Raw genomic sequence first — 25068 nt, forward strand, 5'->3', positions numbered from 1 at the left:
ACAGCCGGCCCTGCCTTCAGAGTCGTGGAGCCCGGGCAAAGGGACCCGCACCGGCCCGCCCAGAGAGCGGACGAGAAACTACTTCTTCTCAGACTCCAGGCGCCTCCCTCCTTCTACGCCCCCTTGTTCTTTGGGGAAAGGTATCCTGTGTGTGCCTCCACCCCGCCCGGAGGGGCAAAAACTCCCTGGTCCCCGACTCGTACCCCCATCCTCGCCTCTCCAGGTGCGGGGCCTTCACATTCAGCCGCCGCGTCCCCAGCCCCGCACCGCGTCAGGTGAGCTCTCACCTGGTGAGGGTGGGCGCGGGAGCTGGGGGCGGGGCGGGGGCGGACCCGGGGCGGTGGCCCCACCCGCGATGGGGCGGGGCAAGCCGGCGGGGCCAATGAGGCGGGGGGCTCGCCGCCTGCGGGGGTGCGCCGCCAGCGCCGCTCCCGTCCCCCCGCCCGCTCCGCCCCTCCCGGGTTTAAAGCCCCGCGGGCGGCTGGTGGCGGCGCTGCTAGCGCTGAGCGGCGCGAGGAGATGCGACAGGGCGCCGCGCCGCCGGCATCATGCGCCCCCCGCCCGCGCTGGCCCTGGCCGCGCTCTGCCTGCTGGCGCTGCCCGCCGCCACCGCCGCCGCCTACTTCGGGTCAGTGCCCGCCGCGCCCCGGCCCGCCTGCCTTCCCCTCCTCCCGCTGCAGCAAGGCCAACTTTTCCCTTCCGCTGGCCCTGGCCCCGGCGGGATCTCGAACTCAGACCTTAGCCCCGGTGGTACCCAGCCCCATCTCGGGGTCGGAGTTCGCGCCCAGAGCTCCTTCTCTGGCTTCCCCGACTCGGACGCGGATCGCACCTTCTAGCGTCCGAGCTCTGGTCCCCTTCACCGCCGCTCTTCTCACCCTGTCCTGTCCGAGACCTCATCCCGCCCACTCGGCCGGGTCTCAGACCCCCACCCAAGCTCCCGGACTCTGCAGGCGTTTCGGACCTTGTCCCGGTCCTCCCCGGGGCTCCCTGTCCCTGCCTGTCCGAGGCGTCCCTCCCGCGCTCGGATGCCCTCTCGGATCCTCACTCGGTGCTCTGTCCTCCCCCATCCTGGGCTCTGTCCAGCCACCCGTCCTTGCCTGGGGCTCCCTCCCGACCCTCTGCCTTCGCCCCACAGAGCGGAGACCCGGAGGGCTGGCTGGATGGGTGGGGTGGGTTGTTACCGAGGCCGGGGGAGGGGATCGCGCTGATCCTAGAGGGATGGGGGAACCTGCGGACCGTGGGGAGTGTCAGCTGGAGAGCGGGAGGGAACCGTCCGTGGGGGAAACCCAACCAAATCTCAGACCTGGTGTCGGGTGACTTCTCAGGAGAATGACGAAGAGAGTAAGAGGGGAGGCGGTATACATGATTGGAAAAGGAGGGTCAGAGTTGGGGGTGACAACTGGGGAGAGAATGGGTGGGAGTGGGCAGTGTTTGGAGAGCAAGTTACAGGGCAATTGTCCCTCCTTCTCTGACCCTGAATTGCAGGGATTTGGGGTGGGAGATGGGGTCGTGGGTGTGAAGGGACTTTCCTGACCTCCACCCAAAGCCTGTTCTAAATGTATACAGCCTCTTACTTTAAATCATGGCACTTTTTGTGATCCTCACCCCAAATCAAGGTGAGGTTTACAGTCTGACCCCAGCAAAGGCAAAAACAAACAAACAAAAACCAAAAAACATAAACCGCCAAGCAAGTGACCTGCCAGAGGCTGCTCTTAAGGACCTGGCAGGGAGGGGGCGAATAAGGGTCTGAGAGGGTCTGAGAGGTCCTGCACAGGCTGGAATAAGGGCTGTGGGCTAATTTCCAGGTCACGACCCCTGGTTAAAACATGCCTTGGCTGTGGGCAGTGGCCGCTCCTGAAATATATAGCGGGTGGCGTCAGCCCCGATCCTAGCTCAGGGCTCAGCTTGCTGGTGACCTGGGAAGATCACTTAGTCTCTGGCCTCAGTGTCCCCTTTTGTACAGAGAAGGGGCTAAACTTGATATGACTGAGCCTCTCTATCCACTTCAAGAGCACTGTGCATTCATGTTCGTTTCCCAATGATTTCAGGCTTGAAAAGGCACTGCTCCTCAGCAGACGGGATAAAATGGTTAGGGTACAGACTCTGGGCTCAATCCCCAATCCTTCTGCTTGCTAGCTGTGTGCTCTTGGCCAAGTCACTTAACCTCTCTGTACCTCAGTTTCTTATCCGTAAAATGAGGATAATAGTGCTTATTTCATAGGAGGATCATGTGAGTTAGTACATGTAAAGCACTTAGAACAGGGTCTGGCACATAGTAAATGCTCAACTAATGTTACTAATTATTAAGGAGATACAGTGTCTTGATAGTCCAGCCCTAGCAGGGGTTTCTGAGCTGGAATGGAGAGTGGGGGCAGGAGAGGGGTGTGGACAAATGGTGCCTGCATCCTCTTGGACATCAGCTCATTTTCACAATCCTTGTGTTTGCTTGGGTTTGGAGGTTGAGGATGGGGCAAGGGCCAGATGAGATGGGAGGAGAGGGGCTCCAGGAAGCTGGAACCACCCAGGCTGGTGCGGTTGGAAGGGAAAGGAGTTTGTGGCAGTGCACAGGGTTAGAATTTGAGGGCTGCGAGCAAGGGGGCGGTCTTGGAAATGAAAAGGGAGATGGTGGATCAGGCATGGGTTGGGGCTGAGAGGGAACATGTGAGTATGAGCCACCTCTTCCAAGTCATGAGCCCCCCTGGACAGAGCTGGCAAAATACACTCCAGCCACCACCACCCCAGTCTGGGGAGGAGGAAAAATGTTCAGAGAATAAGCTAAAAATGGGGCTTTGTGCTGTTCTGTGTTTGGTCTCAGAGAACAGACAGGATGCAGCCTGAATTCTCGCTGAGGAAGCCCTGTCATGACTCAGTTAGGCCAGGTTTTCCATCGTACTATCCGAATTTGCTCTCTGGAAGGCATCTATAACACTGTAGTGAGAATGTGAGGCAATGTGCTTCTCCCTCCTCTAGGTCATTTGCATTTGAAGTCTCATTTCTGATTATAAGACCAAATGTTTTGGCATCCTGATAAAAGAAAATTCAGACATCAGGAGAGCGGGTGAGGCCAATCTTCTTGGGGCTTTTAAAATCATAGTATCAGACTTCAGAGTTGGAAGTGACCCCCAAAGTTTCTCTGGTCTAACTCCCTGCTTCAAGCAGGTCATGTATTATTATTCCTATTTTTCAGATTAAGGAACCATCATCCCCAAATCAGTGAGCCAGCAGCTGCTTCTGGTGCTTTTACTTGAGTCTAGCACCTAATTCTGGTGATGCTGATAATAACATAACTAGTATTGCAGTTTACAAATAATTTTCTTGTTCAGCCCCTCTGCCATCTGATCCTCAGACCCACTCTTGAGGTATATACAGGATGGGTGTAAATAGTTCCCAAAAGGAAACTGAGGGTCAGAAAGTTTCAGTGACTCACGCTATGTCGCACAGCAAGCTAGTGGGAGAGGCAGGATAGAAACCAGGTCCTGCCGCCAATCTAGACTCTTTGTTCTACGAAGAGTATTAGCCACTAGAGCTAATACTATGTGGTCACCCAGGAGAGCTGCAGCTGCAAAGGAGCTGCAGAGGGTGAGGAGGTAGAGGGTTGCCCCCTCCCCTACTTGGTTAAATCTGTCAGATTCTTGGCTGTAGTGGGATGGGTGAGGTCACAGCATTCTCCTCTGTCCTCAGCAGTGAGATAGGATGCACTGAGCCCTGCTCGGGTATCAGGTGGGCTCCCAGAGGATGGCACGATGACAGTGGGATGGAAGGTGGACCAGGTTTGTCCTGGCTCTGGACCACTCTCAGTGTTGTCCACGATCGAGTCACTTGCCTACAAGGTCTTTAGCATCTGGAGGTCCTAATGTTCCCTAAACAGATGGTCCTGGCTTGGAAGTCTAGGATTACTCAAGAGCTCATGTTTTGGCTCAAATGGCTTGGGAATTCTGCAAATATTAAGTTCTGTGGTGTTCTATAAATGAACACTCACTGTATTATGTGATGAGCTGGGTATATGTTAGGCCTTGTCATTCAGTCCAGTCTTTAAGTCATCCCAATGAATTTTGTATCTAGAAATAGTTCCTGTGGATGCAGCTTTTAAAATCGTAGTTGACTTTGGTGGTGCTTTTTAAATGTGTGACCTCTGCCCTGTTTGGGTTTCTTTCCTATCTAGGGATGGTACAGATCCGTTTATGAAAGCACAGGCTTTTGAGTCATCTAGAACTTAGTTTGAATCCTGGTTTTGCCTCTTGCTAGCTGTGTGACTCCAGGCACATGTCTTAACCTGTCTGAGCTTTGGGTGATGATAATACCCATCCTAAAGGCTGGTGTGAGGCTTAATTCAGACAATGAATGAAAGGGCCTGGTAGGGTGCCTGGCACATACTAAGTGCTCAGTACAGGCTCACTCTTGGTGGTTGCTAGGGTTCTAACCATCTTCTTGGGTTGGGGGAGTGTCATCATTGTGAAGAAGCAAAACATAACCTTAATTTTTTTTTCCAAATCAACATTATATACAATAAAATGCATCTATTCTAAGTGCACGGTTTGGGTTTTAACAAATGTATACCCTGTGTAACCACCACGACAATTGCTATATGGAACAGTGCCATCATCCCAAAGGATCCCTTGTGCTCCTTTGCAGTCAACACTCTCCCACTCACTTCCCTGGTTTCTGTCACATTAGTTTTGCCCATTGTAGAATTTCATATAAATGGAATCATATGGTATATAGCCTTTTGCGTATGAATTCTTTTGCTCAAAATAACGTTTTTGAGATTTATCCATGTTGTTGCATGTATCAGTAGCACATTCCTTTTTTCTGGCTGAGTAGTATTCCATTGTATGGATGTACCACAATTTGTTTATTCATTCACCAGTTGATGGACATTTGGATCGTTTCCAGTTTGGGGCTATTCCAAATAAAACTGCTATGAACATTCATGTACATCCCTTTTTGTGGACATATGTTTTTATTTCTCTTGAATACATATCTAGGACTGGATATTTGGATCATATGGTCATTTAAATGTCTTTTTCATTGGGTTATTTGTCTTATTGAGTTGTAAGAGTTCTTTACATGTTTTGGATATAAGTCCTTTGTCAGAAAGTATTGGCAATATTTTCTCCCTGTCTGTAGCTTGCCTTTTCATTTTCTTATTGTTATCTTATGAAGAACAGAAGATTTTAATTGTGATGAAGTACAACTTTTGAACTTTTTCTTGTATGGTTTGTGCTTTTTGTGTGTCTCATCCAAGAAATCTCTGCCTATTAGAGGTTGCAAAGATTTCCTCCTATGTTTTCTTCTAGAAACTTCATAGTTTTAGCTTTTACACTTGGGTCTGTGATTCTTTTTGGGTTAATTTGTGTGAATGGTATGGGTAAGGGTTGAAGTTTATTGTTTTCCATGTAGATATCTACTTGTTCCAGCACCATTTGTCAAAAAGATGATCCTTTTTTCATCGTCATCTTTGTTGCAAATTAATTGACCCAATATATGAGGACTTATTTCTGGACTCTGTATTCTATTCCATAAGTGTATCTTTAGGCCAATACCACAGTCTTGATTACTGTAGCTGTATGGTAAGTCTTGAAACCAAGTACTACACGTTCTGTCCTTCTTTTTCAAAATTGTTTTGGCTACTCTAGATCCTTTGTATTTCCACATAAATTTTAGTATCAACTTGTCAATATCTGCAGGAAGGACTGCTGGGATTTTGATTGGGATTGCATTGCATCTATAAATCAATTTATAGATGATTAGCATTCTAACAATATTGAGTCTTCAGGTTTATAAACCGCCCATATCTCTCTTTTGGGGGCTTTTAAGATTTCTTTCAGCAGTGTTTTATAATTTTCAGCGTATAGGTCTTGTAAACATTTAAAAAATTATTCCTAAGTGTTTTATGTGTTTGGATGTTTTTTTAAAAATAGTTTTAGGAATTGACTGGGTCCTGAGAAAAACACGGTTGCAGGGAAGAAAGGGTAAAAGAAATTTTACTGCTTTGGGGTGGTAGATTGCAAGCCAAACATCACTGATAAGAATCATTGTATTGGGGGAAGGAATTTAGGCTAGCTTGTCTCTGGGCTCAGCTGTAACCCGTGAGGAGCTGGGCTCTAGAGCTGGGGTCGAACCAGCCTCCTCAATGGACGGTGGTGGAGTTTCTGAGGCTGAGTGGGGAGGAAACAGAAGAGAGAGAAGCAAGGGGTCGGGGGGACACCTGGGCTGGAATCTCCTAAGGAACAGAGGTCCTGGTGCCTTTAGGCTTGTGTGCGCAGGTAGAAGTTGGGCTCAGGAGGAGGTGGGCCAGGTGCTGTGAGGGAGACCCTCACCCTGGCATCAGCCTGAGCAGGATGGGAGCCAGCCTAATGCCCTGCTATAGTGTAAGGAGCGCTGGACTTGGAATCACACAGATCGAGTTCAAATCCTCCAGCCAACCACTTACTAACCGTGACCCAGAGCAAGTCAGTTAACTGCTCTGACCTCAGTTTTCCCAACTATAAAATGGGCTAATCCTTACCTTGTAGGGTCGTTATGAGGGTTTTATGTATATAAAAGTGCTGAAATGCTCTCCACATGTATGGAGTCGAGGAAGTCTAGTGGCCCGTCTTAGAGCATCCCAGGTTAAAGAGTATCTTTTTGACATCCGTTCCTTCCTCTCTTCATCTTTATCCCAGTCGTTATATAATTTGAATCCTTCCTATACTCAGCCCTTTATGTGCATAATCTCATTTAACCATTGTGACATCCCAGGAGGTAGATGCTGGTGGAATTATCCTCATTTACAGGTGAGTGGGGGTGTGGGGGGAAGCTCAGAGAGGCCAAGTGCCTCAGAGCCAGTGGCGGGCAGCACCTAGATTTGAATTCTAGTCTATCAGAACCCGGAGCCAACCTCTTCATCCCTGCCTTCTGGGCCTGTTGACTACCAGCTGAGGCCTGCCTTCCCCTGGGCAGCTCTGACCCTCTGAGCCCTCCACCCCGTAGCCTACATCTCTCACTTGGCATACGTCGTAGGTATCTCTTGCACTGCATGTCTTCAACTCTTGGTTTGTTACCTAATTTTTTATGTGTTCACGTCTCCAATTCGTGCATAGCGCCCTTTAAGCGTGCATAGCGCCCTTAAAGCGGAAGTCTTGGGGCCCTGTTGTTGGTTGACTCCACCCACGGTCCCTAGCGTTGCTTCCTGGTCCACAGTGAGTGTCGGGGTGGGCAGTCCCCTCTCCCTTTTGCTGACCCTTCCTCGCCCCCAGAACCTCCCTCTCTGCTCCATCACGTTTGCTCTTTCTGCATGGCCCTCTCAGGCACATGCCGCTTGGCCATGACCTGGCCTCTGTCAGCATAGGAATGGGAAGCAAAGCAGAGAGCAGGCACTAGCCCCCATCAGACTCTGGAAGTCAACCACACCTGGCCTTCCATGGGAATCCTGGGGGCAGCAGAGATGAGCTGGGGGTGGGGCAGACACCTCAAGCCCAGACCCTCTCACTGGAGAGACTGAAGAGAGAGGGTGAAGAGTCTCAAAGAGCCTAGAGAAAATCAAACTACCATGTTCAGTCTGTCTTGGAAATTCCAAAGAGACTAGTTTTAGGGCAAGAGCAGAGAAGGTCTGCTTTCCCCATAGGGACAATCCCTTTGAGGCCAGATGTGTTTCAGATTTCAGGAGTTTTCAAATTTTAGCAAGATAATACAATATGCATACCACGTATAACATAATATCCCTAGCAAGGTATAGGGCAGTCCCCAGTAATCGGACACGATTATTTTTGCAGAAAAACATCTACATGTTGGGAAATATAGACCATAAATATTCTCACTTTGGCTCAGGTCAAGTCTTGCTGCCACATGCGTTTGCCACAACTGTACCCAAGAATTGTAGTTGTCGGAGATTTCTGGAGTCCGGAATCGTGGATAAAATTTTGTGAACCTGTCACGTGTCATCATGAGAGGTTGGGTACATTGAGTTTTAAAGAAAGACCTGGGCCAGGTTCTCACTGTGTATCAAAGGGAGGCTCTGGCTGCCCAAGCACAGCTTGTCCCCAGAAACTGAGGTTCAGAGGGAAGAAGCCTGGCTCTCCCTGTCCCCATAGGGGCTGAGCTGGTCGGAGGAGTCAGGGTCTGACTGACCGAGGCCAGACTGCCCTGAGATCTGGGTCGGTCCAGATCCCAGTTTGAGGGCTGGGGCAGGCATGGCCACAGGGAAGCTTCTCCAGAACCGCACCCCTCCAGAGCCACGCCCTTCCAGAGCCTTTGAGGCTTGAGCTTGGGAAGGTTTGGTGGTGAGGATGGGGGATATTAGGTAACCCCTGCAGCCTGGGAGTGAGATGGCAGGGAGGCCAGTGGTTTGGGCCTGGGGCGGAGGGGACTGAGGGAGAGCCTGGAGCTATACTCTGTCTGGCGTTAACACCTGAGGGATGTATGCAGTCAACAGGTGCCTGGGCTGGGGATGGGGGTGCCTCAGGGGATGAGAAACCAGGACCTCTGCCAAGGGGGTTACAGCCTACTTGGAGAGACTGTCTATACAGCCCTGAGGAGGAAGAAAAAAAGTGAGCCGTGCAGAACTAATAGTACTACATCTGAAAAACTGGGAGAAGACAAAGAAGTTGGATGGTTAGAGTGGGATGGGTCTGGCAAGTAAGGAGGACTTCCTGAAAGAGGCAGACAAGCATCTTAGGCTACTAGAGCTAGATAGGGCCTCAGGATCACCTTTCCCATTCCCTGCATTTTTGAGTCAAGTGTTGAAAAAGGCTGTGGTTATAAGAGCCCAGGGGATCCATGAGGGCTTTTAGACTGGGAAAGGCAACCCAGGTAGCAATTACAGCATGAAGAAAGGCATGGAGGTTGGACTGAGTTAGCCATGGCAGGAAGACAAGGAGGAGCCTGGCCTGGCATGAGGGGAGGGGCCCTTTGCTACAACCCTGGTTGGCTCTGCATCCAGGAGAGTCCGAGGTGGGAAGTTGTTCTGGTCCTGCTCTGGAGGACCCTGCTGTATTCCCAAGGAAGCCATTTATAACTCCATCCATACCCTGGGGCTGTCCTGACCACTCGGGCCCTCACTAGGCATATTCAGGGAGTGGCTCCTTGACCAGGCTGGAGGTTCCCGCTATCCTTAGGGCTGAGGGGAGGGGTGTGGAGGGGCATGAGCCATCCCTGGGACCTGCAGGAGGACAAATGGAATCTGCAGCATGGGACATCTCCTCCTAGAGCATATGTAAACAATGGAATTGTCCTCATCACAGGCTGATCACACACAAGGCATTCACCAGGGGCCAGGCCCTCCCAGGGCCCACAGCCCAGCCTGAGCCTGCTGGGCTCAGGAATAAGGGTGACCACCCGAGAGCCTGCCAAGCTGGTTAGTTGGTCAACTTCCCATGGTTAAAAAAACTTGGCCAAAATTGCCCAGCCCACGAGCCAGGATCCCATGGTCGGGGCAGAGCTGGGTGTGGGTGTTGGTTGCCCCAAGATGATACAGCCTCAGCGACTACTTGCCTTTCCCTGCCGTCCCCATGCTGTGTCCCCTAAACGACTCCTCCCCTGGGTCAGGGCTGGGCCTGTGAACCCAAGAAGCTGGGGAAGCTTATCTTAAGGCTTCCAGCCCCCCTTCTCTCCTCCCCTTCCTTTCCTCACCCCAGACTTCCCCTTTCTCTCTCCTCTTCATGATCCCAGACTCTCTCCTTTGAGCTTCCTCTGTCTAGCAAAGTATGTTCTCAGGTACTGGCATTATTATATCAGACTCTCACACTTCAATATGAATTGGCAGGCCACTGCTCCAAGCTTTATTTCTGACTCTTGGCTGAAAAGAAACTGAGTTTTAGACCAGGGTCCCCTCTCCCTTCAGCTGCTCAGGGGGCCAGAGGAGTCCTGACCAGTCTTCCTTCCCTTCAATCCTACCCGTCTTGCGTTCCGATCACCCTAGACATTTACTATGATGAAGGCTGCTTTTGCTTCCCTGAAGTGTTACATTAAAACTGAAAGCAGAGACCGCCAATCTTGATGGGAGCAATCGGGAGACCCGGGGTGCAGTCCCAGCCCTGCCACTAACTCAGTGGATCATCTTGGACAAAAATCTTACATGAACTTCCAGGGCACCAGACAGATCAAAGCAGAGACTTGCATACTTGGCAAACCTCTTGCCTTCCTGCCTGCACTGCAGAAGCCTCTGGGGTACCTCCCAGAAGCCATCAGGGCAAAACATCTGGACTGGGTGATTGCTCCTGAATGGTTTCCCCAGCCCTAGAATATAATGATTCAAGTGGTGTACATTTTGACCCAGCCAGGGAAGTGGGGGAGATGCTTATCATCCCAGACTTGTGAAGGGGAGGGATTCCTTTGCACGGGAGTGAATTTTGGTACCCTCCATGGCCACTGTGCCACCTGATCTATCCATGCCAGGGGCAAAGACTTCCCCTCCTCAGCTTCAGCCTGAGCCTGAGTGGAGAGGCAGGGAGACAGAAGGAAGAAGGGGGAAGCATTTCCTCCACAGATGTTGCACCAGCCAGGCTCTAAATGCCCGAGATTGTTGAGATGCAAAGCAAGCTTGTTGGGCGGCCTGCTTGCTGCCCACTTAGCTCCTGAGCACTCGTCTCCACGATGCCATCCTCAGCAGGCAGCCCAGTCGGGCGGCTGCAAAACAGGAAGTGGAGCTGTTCTCGGAGAGATAAAGCCCACAGCTGGGCCAGTCTCTTTTCTCTCTGAGCCAGGGGTGGGCTGGTGGGGGGCGGGGAGGTGTGCTGATTCAGTCCTCGAGGTGGGTTCTGAGGCTAAGAGGTGGGGAGGAGAGGAAGGCTGAGACCCAGACAGGGATACAGCGAGCAGTCTGGTTTGTTTTGGTCTTCTGTGGCCTGAAGCTGATGCTCAATATTGATATTTAAATAGAAGAGTGAGTGAAAGGATGGGGGAGGAGGAGTTGGAGGAAAAGTGGGAAACGGTACCTGCCAAATGTGCCGTTAAGGCTGCTCACTAAGGACATCCTCATGGAGGAGGTATGAGGTGACAGTGAGTCTTGTCAAGGAGAGAGGAGTCTGAAGGATGGAGAGAGGGATGTGCTTCTCAGCAGTGTAAACCTCGGGGCCTCTCAGATGACGGGAGGAGGGGAGAGGAGCCAGGGGTGTGGAGGGGGCCCCCTCTCTGAAGAAGGACTGCCCGGAGCCATGTGCCCTCTTTTCCTGGGCTAGACACTGTCCTCGCTAACTCTCCCCTGCTGGGAAGAGGTGGCGACTGGAGAGGACAGGTGGGGGTGGGGAGTGTGAGTGTGAGTGTGTGTGTGTGTGTGTGTGTGTGTGTGTGTGTGTGTAGGGAGATTTAGTGAGGGCAGGAGAGGTGGGCTGAGATATTTGAGATGAAAGCACAAAAGGTGCACTTACCATGCAAATGGCCCTGCAGCGGAAGCCTGTTATCGGAGCATCTAATAGGGTTTTGCGGGGCCAAGGCCAATGCTCCAGGCAGGGCAAGGCTTTCCTGGTTCCCTGGTAGCTGCCTGCAGTTGGCACCAGCCCTGGTGCCAGGAACAGCTCCTGGTCCCTCCAGCTAAGTGTCCAGACAGGCTGGCATGACCTGGTGTCCTGGGAACCGCCAGTTTTGTCTTGTGCCACCCACCTGCTCACCCACCCACATCCTGGGGGCGGTCTCCTCTGGAACTGTCAGACCCTCTCGAGCAGAAACAGGGATGGGGGTAGGGGTGGAAGAACAGAGCCTGGGCACCCCCAGGTGATGGGAAGTGCTCTACACCTGCCGGGCCTCCTCCAGAGAGCTCCCAAGAGCTTCCTTCAGCCCCGTCTCCACCCCGGCCCTCCCACTACAGGCAGGAGGGGACTGGCTGAGGTCAGGTTCTTACCCAGATGGTGTTAGGAGATCTGAGCCGGGTCCCTGAGCAGCTATTGTTCCTCTGGGACTTGGGCTGGTTCAGAGCCTTCTCCTTCCCTGCCGCTTGGGGTCTGGGGAGAGTTTGCAGTGCTCTGAATTCAGCCAAGTTCCCTCCAGACTGTGAGCTCCTTGAGGTTATGAGTGTGGGTCGCAGCACCCAGCACAGCACCTGGCACGTAGTAGATGCTTAAGAATGACACTTAACCTGGAGCTTACCGTGTGACAGATACTGTTCTAAGAGCTCTACAGATGTTAATTCATTTAATCCTCACAATAACCATGTGAAATAGGTCCTGTGATTATCTGCATTTCACAGATCAGGCACAGAGAGGTGAAGTGCATTGCCCAAGGTAGAACAGCTAGTAAGAGGCAGAGGTGGAATTTGAACTGAGGCAGTCTGGCTCCAGTCATGCTCTCCTACTAGTCAAGGTGTATTTGTTAGATAGAATGAGCTTAGGGGGTGAGTGGACATCCCTGGGGTCACCAGTGAGTGAGGGCAGACCTGGGACCAGACTACCCAGGCCAGAACAGCCTTGGGGGCCTGAGGCCCTTTGGTCCCCACACTCTAGCAAGTGGCGGGTGATCATTCCAGGGTGACCCCTAGTTCTGCTCAGGGGTTCGCTGGTCCCTGGGGTCCTGTGGACGATAGACCAAAACAGTCTCCTGGGAGGCTTCCCCAAAGCCTGGGAGAACCTACTTTTGCTTCCTTCAAGGTCATCCCAGATGGGGCAGCTTTAGCCAAAACTGTGGATGGGGTGAGCCTTGCACAGGGTGAAAGAAGGCACGGGAGGGAAAGACCAGGCATGGACAGAGGGGGTCTGGGTGGGTAGGATGTGAGATGAAGTCCGGAGGGGCACCCTTGACTTTTCCCACTTTGGAGGGAGACGAGGTGGCCTGGGAAGCGGCTGGGGAGGCTCTGGGGTCAAAGCCAAAGGCATCTCATTGTGTGAGGGTGGGGGCTTCCAGTCTTATCAACCTGACCGCCAAGGGCCATGGGCTGAGGGTGCAAAGGACAGAGGGGCACAGGCTGGGGGCAAAGAAGGGAGGAGAATGGAGCTGGTCACGTGAGGTGGTTGCTTTCCTAATGGGACAAAAGAGGCTGGAAGTCAACCTGGGAGAGCCCGACAGGAAACAGGAATGGGGGAGACAGACCAGCTGGGCCAAAGCAGGTGCAACTGATGGGGAAGGGTTGGTCCCAGGTGTCTCAGGGACACTTGAGTCAGGCAGGGGCCTGAAGGCGCTCTTATCCCTCAGCCCAGAAGGGTAATCAGCAAGTTTGCAGATAATCTGTCCTCTGCTCTTCAGTCCAGAACACTGCTCACTTGCTTGACTGATAGCATCCGACCTGACCATGGGGAGGTGTCTTCATTAAAGCCCCAGATTTTGTCTGGATTCCTTAGACTCAACAAAGCTCACTCCATCTTCTCTGGTTGTACATCTTACCCTCAAGATGCTCAACTAACATGTGGAGATTTTTGCAGAAGGGCTTGGTGGGTGGGGTTCTCAGGCTTGGAATGCCAGATAGAATGATTTCTTCAATGGGAACGGATCATGCCCACGGACCCCGGAACAGATTGGAACCTGCAACACCTAGAATTCTTCTGAGGTCCAAGAAGAAACCGTCTCTAGCAGATGCCACGACATCCATAGGGCATGTGTCAGAGCATTTACTAGCACTGTTTAAGGAAATCAGTTGAGGTATTTTCTAAGTTTGATGTCCTGGCACTATTTCTTCAAAGGAAAAATGGTCCCAAACTGCAACATAGAAAACAAATAAAAGGGAAACTGGGTCCTGGTATGTCTCTCCGTTGTCTTCCTAGGTCCTATGGGGGCCCCTGAGGCAGTGTGAGGGGGCCTTTTTTGAGAGCAGCCCTGGGCAGACCAGGGCCCAGTATGGCCTGAAGCTCCTGTGCGGTTGGCTGCCTTTCCTGACCATTAATCGCTACTAAGTGTCATTACTGCTAATAAAATTAACCGACTTTATACTGGACTCCTGGGGCCATCAATCACAGGGTCTATTACACGAAATTAAAAAAACAGTGGCCTGTTGATGGGGGGAAAATGTGTTTGCCGAGCCTGGCTCACAAGTGCAGTGTAGGGTGTGCTGGTACTCCACAGCTGTCAGAAGGTGGTGATCAGGGACGGCACCCTTAATTAGACAAACTGACTCTCAGCCTTGACATCGTTCTACAGATAGGAGTGTCTCAAGTAAGAACAGAGATGACCACAGGAAGATTCTGGGGCCAGGGGCTGAAGAGCTCCCCAAATTCTCCCTCCCATTCTCACCTCTGTTTCTCTCTATGGGTTTGGTTCATTCTTTTTCTCTCTCTTTGGACCAGCTTTCTATCTCTTGAGTTACAAGCCCAAAGAAAGAGAAAACAACGGTATGCTCTCTTAAGTCAAAGAAAGAGAGAAAAAGATAGAGAAAGCAAATGTATGCTCTCTTAAGTCAAATTCCAAATTCCTAGAGAAAGAACTGATTGGCCCAGCCTGGGTCATGTGATCCTCAGTGGTCCAATCAACAGGCCAGAGCAGCAAGATCATATGGTATAAAATGGCAGACAGGGTAACCATGTAGATAGAAGGAACAGGTAGGCAGCCAACCCAACAGGTGTCTGAAAGAGTAATTTAAAGGGCTTAGTAATAAGCACTCAAAATGTGGTAGATAAGGGAATTCCCTGGTGGTCCAGTGGTTAGGACTTGGCACTTTCACTGCTGGGCCTGGGTTCAATCCCTGGTCAGGGAATTAAGACCCCACAAGCCACATGGCATGGCCAAAAAAAAAAAAAAAAAAACCGTGGTAGATAATATTATATAATAGAATAAAAATTATACATTATATAACATATAATATAGCTTAATGATATAAAAATAATAACTATTATTCTTATAATGGAATCTGAGACAGGCCTTGAAGGATCTGCAGTCCTGTTGGCCAAAATTCCCATCATTCCCTGCTCATTCTCTCATCTGTTAATCACTACTACAAGGGAGGTCCCAATTTCTGAAACACAAGAACTGCGTGAACAGAAGCTGCCCCTCACACCAGCCCCTGGTGTGGGGAGGAAGACATTCGAGGGGCTAGATGGCTGCTGTGCCCTTTTCTCCTGCAGCCCCCAAGCTGCCCTCCACACCGGAAGCCAGTCAGGGTGGGGTATCCTGGGCTGGAGTTGACATTGGGTTCTGCTCTGGACCTGCCAAGGGTCAAGCTCTAAGGGTTTCCTGCCAGACTGCAGGGAGGGGTTTGGGTGTAGACCTGGTGGACTGGAAATTTACCCATTTGCCCCCAGATTAATGATTAACGGGTCCCTGCCCTCACCCTGTCTGGGAGGGGAGCCCAGGGCCGGGCTGGGCCAGGAGGAGCCCGATAGCATCTGTCTCTGCTCGGGGGTTTCGGAGATTTGCTCCACACTGGGTTGGCTGCACCTGATGGATTTGGGATCTACGGGCACTTTCTGGGGGCACCTGGGACCTGGCCAGGACCCACACCCTCCCTGGGGTAGACGGGGAGGGTGTGGCATCCAGCCAGATGTCCTGGCTGGGGCAGGTGGCTCCAAGCAGGAGAGCCGTGCCCTTGGCTCTGTGGGATGTGGGCCTCTCTGACCACTCAGGGCTTGGCCACAGGGCTTGCCTTGGCTGGTGGCACTTGAGCACTATGGGGTGCAGCCCAGACCTGGCCACACAAGTGACAAGTGCCACATCCAAGCAGGAGCTTTAAGAGCCATCGCCTGGTTCCACCTTTGATCTTTTACCACGGCCACAAGGCCAGCAAATTCCAGAAAGGGTCTGCTTCCTCAAGCCTGGGTGCCAGAGTGATGTATATTTCACCCACTCCGAGGGCCACCAGGGTACAGGACAGCAGATATTTTGAACTGGGAGAAACATCTCATGGACCGCTTCTGGGCAGAGGGAAGGTGAGCTCTATTTGTAGTCCCCACCTTGGGACTTCCCTGGCAGTCCAGTGGTTAAGACTCCGAGCTTCCACTGCAGAGGGCATGGGTTCGATCCTTGGTCGGGGAACTAAGATGCCACGGGGCACAGCCAAAAAAAAAAAAAAAAATCACTGTAGTCCCCACCTTGCTGCTGATCAGCTGTAAGACTCAAGTTAGTCACTGCCTCTTTGTAAAACCTTTGTTTCCTTATCTGTACAAAGGGAAGACTCTGCCCAGGTTAGAGAGTAAAGCATCTTGCAAGAGGAAAGAGTTTTGAGAAACTCCAGCTAGCAGGAAAGTGAAACAGCAAGTCCTAGCCCCTGTGGTTAGTAACTTTTCAAATAATCCTCCCAGCAGCCCCAGGAGGTAGCGAGGATCACACTTTCCATTTTCCAGAGGAGAAAATCAGTGCCTCTAGGTTACACAGCTAGGAAGTGACGGGCCACTGGAACGTGGCAGCCTGATTCAGCATCCATGGACTTCAGATATAGTAGAGCAAAGAGTCTGGAGCTGGTGGCCTGATGAAAATATACCTCTTTCATCTTCATCCACCTGTCAGTCCATCCACCCATCCTTCCTTTCTCCCTTCATCTCTCCATCCTTCCACCTTTCCATCCATTCGGGTATTCCCTAAGTATCTTTTTGTAACAGGCATGGAGTGGCCAGATGGTTAAAGATCTATCTGGGGATTATGGAAACAAGTTAGGTTGGCATGGCATTACTTGGGCAGCAACCTAATGTAAGGGAGAGAGGGATACCAGGGAAATTGGCTGGACGTCTTCTTAATGTCGACATCCCTCTGCCTGCCCCTCTTAGGAACATGCAAGCCAGGCAGCAGCCAATGCTATGCGCAATATTTCCCAAACTGCCCTGATCCTCAAAGCTGCCCAGGGAATGTGGAAAATATACAGATTCCCAGGTCCTATTCCAGACCAAGAGAAGCAGAATTGCTAAGTATAGATCCTGGGCATCTGTATTTTTAATAAGCACCTCAGATGATTTTTCTGATTGGGCAAGTTTGGGAAATAAGGTGGGTGAGAAGAGCAGGGACTTTGGCTTCTGGAAAACTTGGGTTTGAGATCTTGCACTAGCTCTTGTTATAAGCACCTTGGTTTCCTACTCTGTAAAATGGGGGCATGACCCCACGGGGCCAGCCTCCCTCCTAGAAGGGCGAATAATGCAGCCCCCAGGAAGGCCCTTCCACTCACCTGCCCCACATTCTTAGAGATTGTCATCCTTCCTCCTCCCCTGTCACGACCCAAGGGTCACTGGTCTCCCTTCTCTCTTGCCTCCTCTAGCCTGACCGGGCGGGAGGTCCTGACACCCTTCCCGGGTCTGGGCACCGCCCCTGCCCCAGCACAGGGTGGGGCCCACCTGAAGCAGTGTGACCTCCTGAAGCTGTCCCGCCGGCAGAAGCAGCTCTGCCGGCGGGAGCCAGGCCTGGCTGAGACCCTGCAGGATGCCGCACACCTCAGCCTGCTCGAGTGCCAGTTTCAGTTCCGGCATGAGCGCTGGAACTGCAGCCTAGAGGGGAGGACGGGGCTGCTCAAGAGAGGTAGGGAGGAGGGCTGGGAGGAGGAGGGCTGGGAGGGAGGAGGGCTGGGGGGGAGGAGGGCTGGGGGGGAGGAGGGCTGGGGGAGGAGGGCTGGGAGGAAGAGGGCTGCGGGGAGGAAGGCTGGAGGAGCAGGGCTGGGAGGAGGAGGGCTGGGAGGGAGGAGGGCTGGGGGGGAGGAGGGCTGAGGGAGGAGGGCTGGGGGGGAGGAGGGCTGAGGGAGGAGGGCTGGGAGGAGGAGGTTTGGGGAGGAGGGCTGGGAGGAGGATTAGGAGGAGGAGGGTTGGGGAGGAGGAGGCTGCCTTTCCCACTCCCCAGGCCCCTGTCCCCGGGCCACGTTGCCCTTACGAACCCAGCACAGTCCTGAGTAAGAAGGGTCCTGGAGTTAATGAGGCCTAGCTTTTCCCTGTTTGGCGGGGGCAGGGGAGCAAGGAGGACGCAAGAGAGGAGAGCAGGAGCGCACCCCATTCCTGGAAGAGCCCACAGATGAGATGGGTGGTCCCCCAGTCCCTTCCCTCAGCCTCCTACACACACACACACACACACACACACACACACACACACGTCACACACATACTCACACTCACAAAGGTATGAGAGCAGATAAGGAGGGATGGCAGTTAATAGTTGGCCAAGTGACGTGACACAGGCCAACAAAAGACTTCATTTGTTCATTCACTCACCTGTTTCTTTGTTGATCATAAGCATCAGTCCATCCTTCCCTCCCTCCCTTCCATTCCCACCCTACCTCCCTCCCTCCCTGCCCACCCCATGTCTCCACTTGGCCATCACTTCACTAAGCATCTGGTGAGGCTCTCAGCGGGCCAGGTACTGTGCTGGATGCTGGAGATACGGAGCCGAACAAGACCCCATCTTCCCTCAGAAAGCATTCAGCCCAAGTGGGGGAAAAGGTCATCCTGTGACTATCACCAAGCATCAACGGGCTTTTGACAGAAAAGGGAGTGATGGTGGGTCAGAGCAGCCCACCCCCTTTTAGGCAACTGTTCCCCGTGGCTGGGAGGGTCTGAGCAGAGCTGATGCCCCCCCCACCTCAGTGTCACAAGCACCCCAGGTACATCAGAGAGCAGGTAGAAGGTAGCGAGCTCACAGGGGAGGCCAGCTCTGGGCTGCACCCCATAGTGCAAGCGTTGCGATTGTCCTGGAAGTGGGTGGATGGTTGGTTTGGGACCAGTCAGGAGGGAGACCCGAGGTCACTCAGTCATTGGGCCTACTCCCCAGTAGGTAGCAGAGGGTGACATTGAGAGGCATCAGGAAGCACAGGAAGCATATTTCAGAGGATCAGGGGCTCAGAAACGGGTCGGTCCAACTTGCTCACACATCAGCTTGGAGTCAAGGTCAATGGTTTAACCCAGCTTCGCCACTCGCCAGATGCCCATGTCACTTTTCTCTGCATCTGTGTTCTCACCTGTTTAGTAGAAGGAGCAGCCCCTGTCCTGCCGCCCTTAGAACCTGGGCACACACTCCCTTGGGAATTGGAAGTTCCATTTAAACAGCAACTTGCATCCTGAGTTTAAGGGGCAGGTGACAGGGGGGCTGCCCTGAGCTGTGCCCTCAGGTTCACAGGCCCTTCATCCTGCTCGCCACAGCGGCCCCACCACCCACTCTATCCTCAGAGGGCAGCAGACAGCCCCTGAGCCCACTCTCCTCCTCCCTCCCGATCCCCCCGGGGCCCGGCGCAGGTTTCAAGGAGACGGCCTTCCTGTACGCGGTGTCCTCGGCCGCCCTCACGCACACTCTGGCCCGGGCCTGCAGCGCCGGGCGCATGGAGCGTTGCACCTGTGATGACTCTCCGGGCCTGGAGAGCCGGCAGGCCTGGCAGTGGGGCGTGTGCGGCGACAACCTCAAGTACAGCACCAAGTTCCTGAACAACTTCCTGGGGCCCAAGAGAGGAAGCAAAGACCTGCGGGCACGGGTAGACGCCCACAACACCCACGTGGGCATCAAGGTGAGCACGTTCCCGGGTGACCCAAGCCCTTCCCAGCCAGAGTGCAGGGCTGGGGAGCGAGGTCTCTAGGAGGCCATTATCCGCCCTGCCCCCTAGCACACACACAGAGCCGGCCCAGGATGAGCCTCATCCTTTCAACCAACGTTCCTTGGGCGTCCATTCTGGACCATTACCAGGTACCAGGAAGTAGGGAAGGATCCTGGGCATCATTATCAGCTGGGCAGCAGGTGCGAGCTTGGCTGAGGATGGGGCCTTGGTGAGGCAGAAACGTGTTTGGAGAAGGGTCTCCATTCCAAGCACTGGCCTTCCTGGAGGTCCTAGAAGCCAAGGTAGTTTGAAAACTGATCTGGTACAACCCCTGTCCCTTCTCCATTTTACAGAAGACAGAGGAGGCCCAGAGAGGGGAAGGAACTTGGCTGAGGTCACACAGTAGTGGGAGGGCTGGAGGGTAAAAAGTATCTAGGCCTATTTGGACCAGAAAGCTGGGAGAGGCTAGGGCTCCATTTCTTTAAGAAATTGTGTTCTGTGTTCTGTTTCCTTATCACTGAGTTTGTGTAAACCAGGGCTGCTGTGTTCAGTTGTGCAAGCTGTCTGCTCCACAAGGACTTCGGGCCAGGGGAGGAGCTGGGGCTAAGATCCGGCCCACACTGCTCTCACCAAGATGTGAGGACCATCTCTGCCCAGAGGAAAGGGCACCTAGAACTAGTTTGCACTAAGGTGCCACGTGGGCCAGCTTGAGTCTTATCTGCCCCCCCCATGTGGACCTTCCCCTGTCTCTTTCCCATCTTCCTGTTGCTCCCCGGCCAGGGTTGGTGCTCTAGGGTCTGTGGGCCCGGGTCTCTGACCACGCCTCCCTTCTGCCTCTCCTCGCAGGCCGTGAAGAGTGGCCTCAGGACCACGTGTAAGTGCCACGGCGTGTCGGGCTCCTGCGCCGTGCGCACCTGCTGGAAGCAGCTCTCCCCATTCCGCGAGACAGGCCAGGTGTTAAAGCTGCGCCATGACTCAGCCGTCAAGGTGTCCAGTGCCACCAACGAGGCCTTGGGCCGCCTGGAGCTGTGGGCACCAGCCAGAGCAGGCAGCTCCACCAAGGGCCCGGCCCCACGGCCTGGGGACCTGGTCTACATGGAGGACTCACCCAGTTTCTGCCGGCCCAGCAAGTACTCGCCCGGCACGGCGGGCAGGGTGTGCTCCCGGGAGGCCAGCTGCAGCAGCCTATGCTGCGGGCGGGGCTATGACACCCAGAGCCGCCTGGTGGCCTTCTCCTGCCACTGCCAGGTGCAGTGGTGTTGCTACGTGGAGTGCCAGCAATGCGTGCAGGAGGAGCTTGTGTACACCTGTAAGCATTAGGCCCACTGCCCAGTGTGCCAGCTGGGCTCTGCCAGGACCTCGCATGGCACCGGGCCACCTTGAGGCCACCCAGCTGTCCAGCCAGCCTTCCTGGCCAGGTGCACGCAGCGTGCATGCACTCACCCATGTGCATGCCAGGGCACCTGTGCTCCTCTCTCCACTGGGTCTCATCAGCCTTCCCCTCCCTCAACTCGAAAGGTGGGAGCCCCACCCCTGAACCCAAGGGTCCCCAGCCTTGTTGAGGACTTGGAGCGGGAGGGCAGAGTGGGAAGGATGTGGAGGAAAATAAGGGAGGCCAAGAGGAGGGCAGGACTGAGGTTTTGGAGAGGAGAGGGGGTATATCCCGCGATCTCGATTCTTGGGATTAGTGGCCTAGAGCCAGCAAGATGTTGGGAGGTGAGCTTCTGGGCCACAAAGGCCCAGGGAGGCAGGGTCAGTCAGAAGCAAAGGCTGGAGTCTGCCTGGGATGGGACAGTCCAGCTGTAAGTGTGACCGGGGTCCACTTATGCTGTGAGGCCCCAGTGCAGCTCGCATTCGTGATACACAAGAGTTGGTTTATGAGTTCTGATTCGGTTACGTTTGTGCACTCACAGCTACTCATCTAATTAAGATTTTTTACCAGGGCTAGCGTTATAGGCGTGGGAAAGTCTTTGCTAAGCCTGGCTCCTTGGGGGACCCCCTTCATTTACTAATGGTCCCCCACCTTGGCTCTTACCTGAGGAAGAGAAGTGACTGCTAATTCCCTCTGATCCTGTGGACCTTTCCATTTCTGCCTACTGAGGCCCTGAGAGGGAGGAGAGAGAAGCTGGTACATACACAGGGGTGCACACAGGCACCCCCCCACACACATGCATGCACACCCCTTGGACCTGCCAGGCTGAGGGCTCTCATTCAGTGACACACACCTCTCTGGTTCAGGATCAAGACCTTGCAGGGGTCACTTTGCTGGAAGCTGTGTGCTTTCCCAGAGCAGAGCCCGATGCCAGCCGGGAGGAAGTGACCTCCTTCGGGACGCCCTTGGCTGCTTTGCTGGCCCTGCCGCTCCCTCTGTCAGCTTCCCTTCTCCCGGAACCCAGAGTTGCTGACCCTTTGCTGAGACAGGAAACTCTTCAGAATCAGCCGAATGCTGAGAAACCATCTGTGCAAGCCCCAGGAAGAAGCCCCCGGGGCTCCCTGTGATCTCCACGGGTGAGGAGAAGCTGCCCCGTCTTCGGTGGATCAGGCAGCATCCGGAGGGATGCTGGAAGGATCTTTGGCTGCAGAGGCTCTGATGAGCAGCCAAATTGACCTGAGGCCCCTCCCGAGAGTGACTCTGCTGACCCAAGCAGCTGGCCCACATCTTGGCAGGAAGAGAAAAAGGACAGAAGGCTGTTTCCCTAGTTTCTTCCGCTCCCCAAGCGCAAGGAGACTTTCCCTCTGCCAGCCCGCTCCATCCTCCTCCTCTGAGACCCCAACTCTGCCTCCACCCTGGCTCAGCCCTAGGTGTAAGGCAGCAGGAAGAGGGCACCCAGTCCACCAACATGCCATCTGCATCCCAAGTCCATGGCTGGCAGTGCCGGCGTGGAAGGAAGATAAAGGGTAGCCTCGGAGGGGCTGTGGCCACAGTCGGCCACTAACACTGACCAGGCCAAAGGCATGGGTCAGGCTCTGAGGGCCCCTCGGCCTGTGAGGTCTTCCCTGTGCAGCCCTCTCCCCTCTTCTACTTCCCTGTTCCCACCCCGTTCTCTTCCAATTGCCCCCAAAGGTCCACCTCAGCCCTGCTGGGGCCCCTGGGACCAGTGACCACTGACCTCTCCTTCTACAGCTTTAAGGGAAACACTCACAGGGTATTTTTTTTTGTCTACCTCGCATATATAGTTTTTAGGGCAAAAGAGAATAATTTATATAGCTAAGATATATGAGAAAATATTTATGTTATTTATATAGTTTCTATATTTTATGGGCAGCTGCTCTGGGGCGTGTGAATTTGCTGGAAGCCATCTATCTGGGGAGATACAGCTGCCCTGACTGGGGCGCCCACTGAGCTGGACACCAAGTGGCTGGGTAGAAGGTCTTGTGGGCTCCGTGTCCCTTGACCGGGTCTGTCCCAGAGCTAGTGAGCAGGATCCCCTCTGCACAAGAGCTCTGATGGGCTTGATCCGGGTCCTCCTTGTAAAGTCGTTGTAAATTCTCTGCTCTTCTGGGTCCCAGGCCCCCTCTTCTGCTCTGGCGAAACTCGTCTTGCCAAGACAAGTAATAATGATGACAAGGACAACCACACTTTGCATTTGTAAAGCACTTTTGATCTTTGGAAACACTTTTGTCCCTTTAATCTCACTTGATTTCCCCATTATCCCTGTGAGGTAGGTGCGGCTACATAACTGTGCCCATTTTACAGATGCGGCCCAGAGATGGAGAGCTGTGTTCAGAGTCACACTGAAGAGGTTCTTTCAATGAATATTTACTGAACTTTAATAACCTGGGCCAGATTATGGGAGCTGACTTACCCAGAGCCTGGGAGCCCCAAGTCTGGATCCACCCTGAGTCCAAGGGCCCAGGGATGCGGCTGCTTCCCTGGCTGTGTGTGACCCTGCCTTTTGGATCTTGGCAGCATGTCAGCATTTCCTGTGTCTCAGAGGCTGGGACTGCCTGAGAGGCCTGGAGAGATCAGGACCCCGTAGCGGCCACTCCAGGGGCTCCACCACCGGGCCCTCCCTCCTTCTGCCCACACCGCCTGAGAGGGTTGGGTTACAACACAGGACCCCTCCCAGCCCACAGCTGGGTTTTGTTTGCTCTCATTTGTGTTTTTCTTTTAAAAATGATTTGATTTCAATTGGCTTTCTGGCTTCTCTTGTAAAATCAGCTGCACTGGCAAATTGGTCCTGCATTCCCACCTTGGCCACAGTCAGCTAGAGAGAGGGACCCCCTATCAGACAGGATGCACGGGGGCTCCCCAGTTTGCCAAGTACCTCCCACCTCACTCGTGCATGCTGCTGCCTGGCTCTCGTGGGCACATCATGTCTGCCCCTGGTCCAGATAAGCCCAGCTTCCCTGGTGTCCTCCACTGGCTGACAGAGCGACAGAGACACCCATGCCAGCCCTGAAGATTATTTCTTGCTTCCCAGAATTTCCTTTCTCAACAACCATGAACTTCAAACGCTTTTGTCTCAGCACATTTTAGAATCACAACCAGAGCTATCGTATATCGAGCACCTGTTCTGTTCATCCACTCAGTCAGCGATGGTTTAGGGAGCTCCTACTGAGGGCCAGACACCACCCCGGGTGCTGGGGTGCAGCAGTGAAGGAGACCAAGTCCCTGCCTCGTGGGGCTGCCACTCTAGTGGGAGAGGAGAGACAATAAACCAATAAACCACGTGTCAGCTATTTGTACCTATTTTGTCTCGCTTTATTGCAATAACCCTGCGTATTGGACACGACCACGCCCATCTCATGGTCAAGGAAACGGAGGCTATGAGGTGTGAAGGCTCCCGAATGCCACTAGCAAGCAATGGTCTCAGGATTAGAACACAGAGGTGCTGGCCTCCAAAGTATGAGGTCTTGCCTCCCCTCAGATGTATGTAGCACGGGGATGGGTCATCGAATTCTATGGATTCTGGGGAAGCTGAGGCCCAGAGGAAAGAGGTGACCCATCCAAGGTTATATACCAGGTTGGACCAGGCCAGAGCCTGGGTCCCCTCCTGGAGATGACAAGTATTTTTAGTGCCCGCATCCTATGTCCAACCATGCAGGTTGGGGTGGGGCAAGTTAAGGCAGGGCAGGAGCCTTCAGGGACTTACGGTTCTGTAGGAGAAATGAGACACACGGCCGTGCAGTGGTTTTGGTCATTTACTTGTCAGCCTCAGAGTCCCTCCCTGGCCACTGGCCTCCCAGCATGCTTTGGGAAGTGCAAGTGCATGTCCTCAACCAGCTGCTGCTCCTGGGGGTCTGATGGGGGAGGAGGCCTCTTTTGGAGCGAAGGTCAGCAGAGAAGCCTTGTCCCTGCCCTGCCCTGGCTCTTCAGCCTGCTGGGATCCACACGGGGCCCCCAGGGGGGCAGGCAGAAGGAGATCCACAGTCCAACCATGAGGGCACTGCATTTCCACCTGCATGCCTGTTCTGACATGTTCCTTCTACTCTGTGTTCCTGGGCCCGGAGACCTGCTGGTTCTGAGCAGTGACAGAGGTGCCCACACGGAGCAGATATATATATACCTATGTAGATGGGGGTGGGGAGAGAGAGAGAGAGGGAAATACATGTATATTTTGTTGATCCATTTGTGAGAACATTGCAGACACCAAGACACAAATAACTTATCACCAATCTCCTAAGAACCAGAACATTCTCCAAAAGAATCACAAGGCTGTCATCACATCTGAGAGATTTAACATTGACACAATATTATCTACTACACACTCCTTATTCAAACTTCCCTAATTGTCCCTCAAAAT

At 53.4% G+C, this 25068-nt stretch overlaps 1 protein-coding gene across 1 annotated transcript; it reads left to right on the top strand.

Moving 5' to 3' along the window:
- The first annotated feature begins 529 nt into the window (after positions 1 to 529).
- On the top strand, positions 530 to 24010 carry WNT9B (Wnt family member 9B). Its single transcript, XM_082443308.1, has 4 exons — positions 530 to 628; positions 17075 to 17331; positions 19029 to 19294; positions 20168 to 24010. Exons 1-4 carry the CDS (start codon positions 549 to 551, stop codon positions 20639 to 20641), a joined length of 1077 nt encoding a protein of 358 aa, XP_082299434.1. The 5' UTR covers positions 530 to 548; the 3' UTR covers positions 20642 to 24010.
- Positions 24011 to 25068: the final 1058 nt, after the last annotated feature.

The sequence above is a fragment of the Balaenoptera physalus genome (assembly GCF_965194825.1).
Source record: "Balaenoptera physalus genome assembly, chromosome: 20".
NCBI classification, from domain to species: Eukaryota; Metazoa; Chordata; class Mammalia; order Artiodactyla; family Balaenopteridae; genus Balaenoptera; species Balaenoptera physalus.

Coding starts and splice junctions, on each gene's coding strand:
- WNT9B (XM_082443308.1), top strand. CDS start 549: ATGCGCCCCCCGCCCGCGCTGGCCCTGGCCGCGCTCTGCCTGCTGGCG. Junction 629..17,074: donor ACCGCCGCCGCCTACTTCGG/GTCAGTGCCCGC, acceptor TGCCTCCTCTAG/CCTGACCGGGCGGGAGGTCC. Junction 17,332..19,028: donor GACGGGGCTGCTCAAGAGAG/GTAGGGAGGAGG, acceptor GGCCCGGCGCAG/GTTTCAAGGAGACGGCCTTC.